Here is a 7646-nt window from a genome sequence, read left to right as displayed (position 1 = left end):
GTCTTATTGCCTTCTGGCTGTCATGCCTAAAAATAACTTAAATGTAGTGGATATTCCTGACAGTGACGATGTCTGATAAAATCATCATAACATGCAGATGGAGTACTTCTAGGAAACAGTAAAACAAAGAAGCTTTCAGGGAAGAATGCCATCTCTCCATAAACAACCTGCAATGCATAACTGCATTGTTGCTTGTGAGAAATAAACCAAACACCTCAGAGGGTTTCAGCTTAGTTTCTTCTCTGAAGCAGAAAGACATTTTCTTAAGAGATTTATCAATTCTTGGTGCATTGTGCCCAGTCCTGAAAAGTGCTGAGCTCTTCTTTGGGACATTAACTGTTTTCAGGTGACACTGACACCAGGGGTGAGAAAGCCCTCTAAAGCCACTCTGAAAAATATCTGCTTGTAAAATTGATTCAGTTGAAGCTTGTGAATATAAGGTGTTCCAAACAATGTTTTCAAAGGCAGGACCTTGGCTGGTGCTTCTGTTGTCCACTCTCACCAGAACCCACAGTCTCAGGGGTTCCTTGTTGCTAGAAATCCTGTGTGGTGGGGACCCCTCTGCCACCCATGTAACTGCTCCTCACCTTTGGATTCATAGCCAGAAGGCTTCAAAATCGATATTGTCTCCAAAGTGAGTATTAGGCTAAAGAGCAACCACATGGCGAGAAGCAAGAAGTCTTCATGCAATGTTTAGTTAAGCTGTGGACCTCCCTGCCGAAGGATGATGATGGTGTTGAAGGTTTAAGCTGATTGAACAAAAAACTTTTTTGACTGTTTATGAGCGTAGAGAAAACACAGCTGTTCAGGAGGTGCCCACACTGGTGGTGACTGGATAGCTAATATCACTACAGTCTGCCTTGTTCTTGATAATTTTTATCATCTTTAGCATTTTTTTAGCATCTGTTTTTGGGCAATGATGGAGATGATACAGAGCTGGATATAGAACACTGGGTTTAATGGACTTCTAGTCTGACCTAGCAGGGCTGCATTTTTTTCCTTAATATCCAAAGTCAAGTTGTCAGTTGATTTAGGATACCTGAGACATTTCTAAAAGACAAAAATTCAGAGATCCTTACTCTGTGAACTTCAGTGACAGATAACTACAAAAGCATATGGATGCCTGAGGCCTCAATCCATCACTGCTCCTGTGAAACTTGATTGTGTTAGGAACTGAGTCAACAGGAGTACAAGTATGGGAAACCAGGAGGACAGAGCTCCAGCCCTGCTACAGTGAGTGGGAGTTATGCCCTTGATTTCTGTGGGGCTAGGATTTTACTTAATGCTTTTATTTTCCCTTTCTCACACTACAAGAGCCAGAGGATATAGGACTGAAATAACAAGTCATGCCTTTGAGCTGATACACAGAAGTATTTCTCCATACAATTGATTTTTCAAAGTTTATGCTTGGGAAAGTATTTGGGTGCAAATTGCAATTAAAAATCCTTCAGTCTTGCTGAGACAAATTTACATAAATAATACGACTTTTTATACTGCAGGGCAGAAACAAGCTGCCTAGGGATAGGAAGATGGCGTTGCATATCTGTTTGTTATAGGTGGCTGGTTTTGCACTACGTCCTTGAGCATGTATGTTGGAGGATGGCAGATTGGATGGATATTTTGGTTAATTTGATATGGTCTTTGGCTAAAATAGACTTCTTGAAATCATGCAAACTCTTCTACACATTGAAAAGTAAAGGAAAAATATAAAAGTAACGGCTGTTTTATGTGTTGACAAATTAAATGTTACCATGGATACCCTGGTCTGTTTACAGCAATAATAATAAATATTTTCAATTCACACTGTGCTTTTCATCTCAAAGGATCCTCAGGTGGTTTACAAATGACATACATGGATTGCTCTACACGGCACTGAATTGCAGCCCCAAGAACTGCCTAACAATTGGTACTGCCTGGCAGTGGAAGGTAGAAAATGTACTGTACCCTGAGTGAATCTGTAGGGATTGTTTGGGGAAGCAGAATGTAAATGGCAGACCTGAAATCTAGCCAAGAGCTGAGCAGCCAAATGCAAAGAGTCAGATAGGATCAGGTATCAAGTTACTGATACGATTTGGTAATTGTTTGAGCAGCTGGATTAAATTTTTACTAGAGCTGGGAGGAAACTGTTTCCTTCTTGAAAAACTTGCAGGTCAAAACCTTTCCCTTTTCACCCCAAGGTGAGTGCAGTGTTGAAGGGAGAGAGCATCCCGCTGCAAACAGCCAGGTTGTGGCCCTCTCCAGGGATGCGGGAGATCCGGCTTGTAGCCTTATTTGATCCCTTTGCCCTGCTGAGTGACTGTCTTTACTCTTCCTGGGGGAATTGTTCACTTTAACATGAATAAGCTTATCAAATTGTTACAGTTATTTGAATTAGAATTAGTTGCGGCTTGAACGAGGTACCATTGCAAGGTAACTCAGGCGTGCACAGCTGCTGAATCACTGGGTCATTTTCTCTCTGGCAATCTGTACAAAGTGGCTGAAGCCCTAGTGAAGGAGATCAGGAATGGGCAACGTGGCAGTAGCTCAGCGACCTGGATATTCTCCTGAGAAGCGAAATGCTGATACAGCTCTCCTGCTTCCTCCATGAGTGCACGGCCCAAGCCAGGGAGCAAGTGAGACTGTATCTGCCTGTCTTTTTTTTGGAAGAAAGTTTCTCCTGGAACTAGCAAACTTGACTGAAACTTCATGATCATCACTGGATCTTCCAACAATTTTTCTTCATGAATCAATACTTTTTGTGGTTTAAGGAAAAAAATGGCGTCATCAAATAAATTAAAAAAAAAAACCCCAAACCCTGAGAGTTCCAACATTTACCTTTCCTTGAGATAACATTTAACTTCTAGATATAGTGTGAGTAATTCTCTATGCTTTTGCTTTCTTAGGCAGAGCATTAGTGCTTATGTGACCTATATAACCAGTTACAGAGAAGATGATTCCTTAGAAACACTTTATACTTGTACTGTTTTTCTACATTGTTCAGGAGGGGAAGCTACATGATGGAGTCCAGTAAACTGCTTGAGAATTCTTTGTTGCAGATTTAAATTCCTTTTAAATTCCTGAGCTGTGTCTAGGAGGTGCAAGTGATGGAAATGTTATATCTAAGTAGTTATTATTATTTCACACTTCAGTCTTGAAAGGCCAAGAAACCCGGAAGACCTCCTTCCTGTAAAAAACCCAAAAACTCATTACTAAGAGCTTTTTTCTTAATGAACTTGCCTTGTATTATTGAGCATCATTAAATATATTGTTAACAAAAAGGTCTGTTTGGCTGAGGCTCTTCACTGGGCTAGAACTAAGTGGAATTTAAATTAACTACTGGAGTTCAGTAGTGACTCTCTTCCCTCCTTTGAAGAGAGGGGATTTAGAAAGTGCAACGTTTCTATCTGACTTAAGCTTTTGTTGAGAAACCAAGGTAGAGTTGAGGTTTATACCTTAAACACAGACCGGGTTTGCTGATATTTTGTAAACCTTTTGGTGTGTGTTGGGCAAGCTTTTAGCAAACTGTGTCCTAGCTATTATTTTCATAGCAGTCTTCCTGAAACTCAGTGTTTCCATGTGGTTTCCACCCAGAACAACGCAAAACTTGATGAAGTTACCTGGAGTTTTTTATGGTTGAGAACCTGAAAACTTGCAGCACTTCAGTAGCATTTTTCTGTATTAATACACATTGCAGGAAAAAGAAAATGATTGCACAGATTTATGTGAACTGGGATCATTAAGATATTTTCTTGGATACCTATTTATAAAACCTTGGCTTACTGCTAGCCTTCTGTGAAAACTTTGCCAGCCTTGAGTCTAAATTTTGTCTGTTCATAGGATAGAGATGATTTGCCTGCCTTTTTCAGTGGATTGCTGCAAGCACTCTGAATCACATTTTTAAACATCATTGGGTAAAAAAACTGCAGAGAGCAGTTTACAAACCATGTGACAAACCATCAGGAGGAGGAAGAGCTCAGAAGACTTTTGTGTGTGTGTGCATGCACATTTTGCTCAGTTTATCACCATTACTGCTAAATTACTTTTGTTGTTTTCCCACAGTTACTTATGTTCTTACTTACTGATAATCTCTTGCGTTCTGCTGCCAGTTGTGTTTCCAGAGACTTGCCGTTAGTGTAGCAGATGATTGATGGTGTACTGTAATCTTGGGTTGATTCATTCTATCTCGAATGATTAAAACACGCAGTTTCTATTTGAAGGGCTGAAATCTGAGCACAGTTTGCTGCAAGCCAGAAATCCCCATGAGCAAGGGGAGACACAGAAGTAGGGGCTGCAGCACAGCAAGGAATACAAGGAGCGTCAGTGGGTAGATCCCAGCAAAATCTAACCCTTCATCTTTTTTTAATTGTGTGCCGACTCCTACACAGAGATTTGACAGATCCAGCTGCCTTATTGACTCGGTAGTCTTGCCCTAATTGACTGCTGGTTTAGATACTGGAGCCTCTAACCGGTTGTTAAACTCTGAGTAGGCACGTCGGTAACATGCCAGCGAGAGTGTTTGGGGGAGGAGAAAGCTGCTGGGTGCATGCCTCTCGGATTCGGAGATGTGTGAGGTTGGGTGTGCGTGCTGTCACAGGCAGATATTCAAGGGCAGCTAGGAGTGAGCTCCAGCGCTCTGCTTCCACGGGAGGAGAGAAAGGCTGCTGCTGAAAGTACAAGCTGGCAGGATCATGACAGAGCCAAGCAGCAGAAAGCAAGGATTTAAAAAATGCCGGAGTGCTACTTTCAGCATCGATGGCTATAGCTTTACAATTGGTGAGCCTGATTTAATTCCTTTTCTTTCCCTCATTGTCTCTCTTCTCCTTCTTCCTTCCCTTTCTTTGCATCTCCAGTAAGTACAGGCAAGACAGCTGTTGACAACTGGCTTTTGTCAATATATGCCTTTAAAATGCAGAGATGCCCTGAAACTTTTGTCTGGGTTGGTTTCCCATTCTGCCTTCTCTATTTTCTTCTGCCCAAGAAACTTGCCTTTTGAAACCGCTCTAAGTCCTTTTGCTGGGTTTTGGCATGAGTTCACCGAGATGTTTGCAGAACTTTTGTTTTGGAACCTTATCTCAGGAAAGCCTGGGCTTCAGGACTGCAGGTTTCCAACTTGCTGGCTGTGTTTCCTTCCGATGAGCCCAGAACATAGCCCTTGGGAGCCCTGGCTTTGTTTCCAATATTTCTTTGTTCACTTAGCCAGTGTTTCCAAATTCTGTAACCTTTTGCCATTTCTCAGTTTGCATAAAGATGTATGTAACAGTTCTTGTTGCCTCTCAAACACAAAAAGCAAAATTGCTGGGGCAGGGAAAGATGGGAGGAGAGATTAGGAATTTTAGGACTGGTTTCTGTAGCTGTTTGAAGAGTGCAGTTTACTGTTTGTGTTCAATGTCTTAGGGAAGAGTGAGGTGCTTCAAAGCAACAGGTGTCTGTGTTTTTCCAAGAGACTTGCTGTGCAAAAGTTAAAATCTGAGGAATCCCTGAGCAGGCTGCTTTGCTAAAAACGTGTATCTCACTAGGCTACGTTATATAAATCCCTGTAGAGCTTAGAAACAAAGCAAGCTTACACCCCATTTTAATTTTTAGATGAAATCCCAGTTAAAATATATGGATAACTTGTAATAATAAATTAATATAAATTCCCCTTGAATACCTTTAAGATGACAGAGATTGTACTTCCTTGCAGTTGTGAAATTAGGAAAGTTTTTCTGTACTCATGTAATCGGGTCACAATTTCATGCAATAATGATGGACACAAGCTTTTTATTGGTGTGGGAGGAAGTAGCTGTTTATTTCTCTGCTTTATGGAAAACTTGTTTTGCAATTGTTAACATCATGCAAACGTTAAACTTGCTTAAAAAAACTGGAGAGGGAAATGTATGTATCATTAAAATATCTTCATGTAGTCATCTGTTAATGTGCATGAAGCATTTTAAAGGTGAAACTGCCGGGCAAATGCTACTTTTCAAATTTCTTTCTCTAATGGGAAGGTGGTAGTCTCTCCACAGGTTAAATTGCAACATGGTCGCTTTTGAACTCTCTGTCTTAATCTCTCCTCGTCTCAGCATCATTACTGATAGTGTTATTTCATCAGTTTGTGTCAGTCTGGAGCATAAACGTTTCCTTTTTGAGCCTAGGCACATTATCTGAAGGTGCTGAACATTTGTGACTGTGCCTAATTATTTTTTTGCGTTCATGAACAAACAACAGGATTGCTGTATTTGTTGCTCTGCTGTCTTTATTGCTACTCAGGATCACAAATGAGCTAGACCAAATTTTGGATCAAATGGCTTGGGTTTAGAATGGCAGCTGCTTCTGCTTCTTAGGACAGTTGTTGCATGGGAGTTCCTGTGCTGTTTTCTTCTCTTTGGTGCACACAACCAGCGTATTGATTCTGTGATCTGTGCATTATATAACATTTATTTTTATATCTGGGCAAGTGTGTATTGGATTGAGTCACGTAACCAGGAAAACTTTGTAAACATGCTATCTAGTATTACCAGCACTGTGTGGTAGACAGACCTGAATGATTCATGTGTTTGTTAATCTTCATACTGAAGAAAATGAATGTATCCAAAAGATCCCACAGCAACATTCATCTGTCAGGGGCGTGCTTAAACTTCTTTTTTCCATCAGGTGAATTCTGTGGATGTATCTAGTTTTGGGTACTGCAAATTCAGAAGAAGTTCTTGGGAAATGCCAAGCTGCTGCCTCTGCTGTTGAAGTGGCAGCCGGGAGAGAAGGCTGATACACTTGAGGAAGAGAGTAGTGTCAGATTGAGAGAAATGAGTTTCCATTTGCATGCAAAAGAAAATATTTCTCATTGATTCACCCTTATAGTAACTGCTAAGAAAGGATTATCTTCACAGAGTTTGGAAAACGATCTCTTACAATGAGACTTAATGAAAATTTTAATGAAAGACCTGGGCCTAACATCAGACATGAAAGTCTGTGGGCATGGAAGAAGGCTGGTACAAGAAGAGCTCCTTGCTAATGGCTTGCAGTTAGACAGCCTCATGCCTCTGGAGGCGGTCAGCACCCGTCCACGCAGCAGCACAACCTAGCACAACAGCTCTCACCTTGGCTGCTCACAGCGCTGGTGGTGGGACAGGGGAGCTGTGGGAGCTCCACACTTCCCAAGGGCTTCACAGATTCCTGCGGAAGAAGGAGATGTGCCATACCAGAAGGGCAAATGTATGCCAATACTTGATAGCTTTCTTCTGTACGAAGAAACAAGGTAGCTGCAAATCCCTTTCCCCCAGATGCCAGCTTTTCAACAGAGACCCTGGGGAGGACTGAGCTGTGCTACTCTATGTCCACTGAAGAGTTCTATGTGGTTTTGGATACTCTGCTTTTACGGACTTTTTGCCCTTGTAGCGTGATGTAAAGGGGCTGTAGTGGAGCCACAGTGTGAGCTGTTTAGTGGGACCATTCAAGACAGGAATCATGCAATTTTGTTTGCTCTAGAAAGTTTGATGTATCTCAGATGAATGTTTCAAGATCCCTATTTGCCTTGGTCTATGTCAGCAATTTCAGAGTCCGTGAAATTTTGTATACACAAGTTATTGTATTTGAGCTCTTGTTAATTTTGGCTAAATTTTCCTCCACTGAAAGTAAAATATAACAGAATGGCAACTGAGTTTAAGGGAAAAGAAACTAAGAGTTAAGGC

At 41.2% G+C, this 7646-nt stretch overlaps 1 protein-coding gene across 3 annotated transcripts in view; it reads left to right on the top strand.

Annotated features, from left to right (window-relative positions):
- The first annotated feature begins 4652 nt into the window (after positions 1 to 4652).
- PDE1C (phosphodiesterase 1C) overlaps positions 4653 to 7646 on the top strand; it is a 320244-nt gene continuing 317250 nt past the window's right edge. For all 3 annotated transcript variants that reach the window (XM_074844025.1, XM_074843972.1, XM_074844016.1), the window contains exon 1: positions 4653 to 4752. In XM_074844025.1, coding sequence (XP_074700126.1) covers positions 4668 to 4752 — 85 coding nt within the window. In that variant the 5' untranslated portion in view covers positions 4653 to 4667. The remainder of the gene's footprint in view (positions 4753 to 7646) is intronic.

The sequence above is a fragment of the Strix aluco genome, chromosome 1 (genome assembly GCF_031877795.1).
Source record: "Strix aluco isolate bStrAlu1 chromosome 1, bStrAlu1.hap1, whole genome shotgun sequence".
In the NCBI taxonomy this organism is placed as follows: domain Eukaryota; kingdom Metazoa; phylum Chordata; class Aves; order Strigiformes; family Strigidae; genus Strix; species Strix aluco.
Note: the sequence above shows the minus strand (reverse complement) of the source record. Positions and strands in the feature narration are given on the sequence as shown.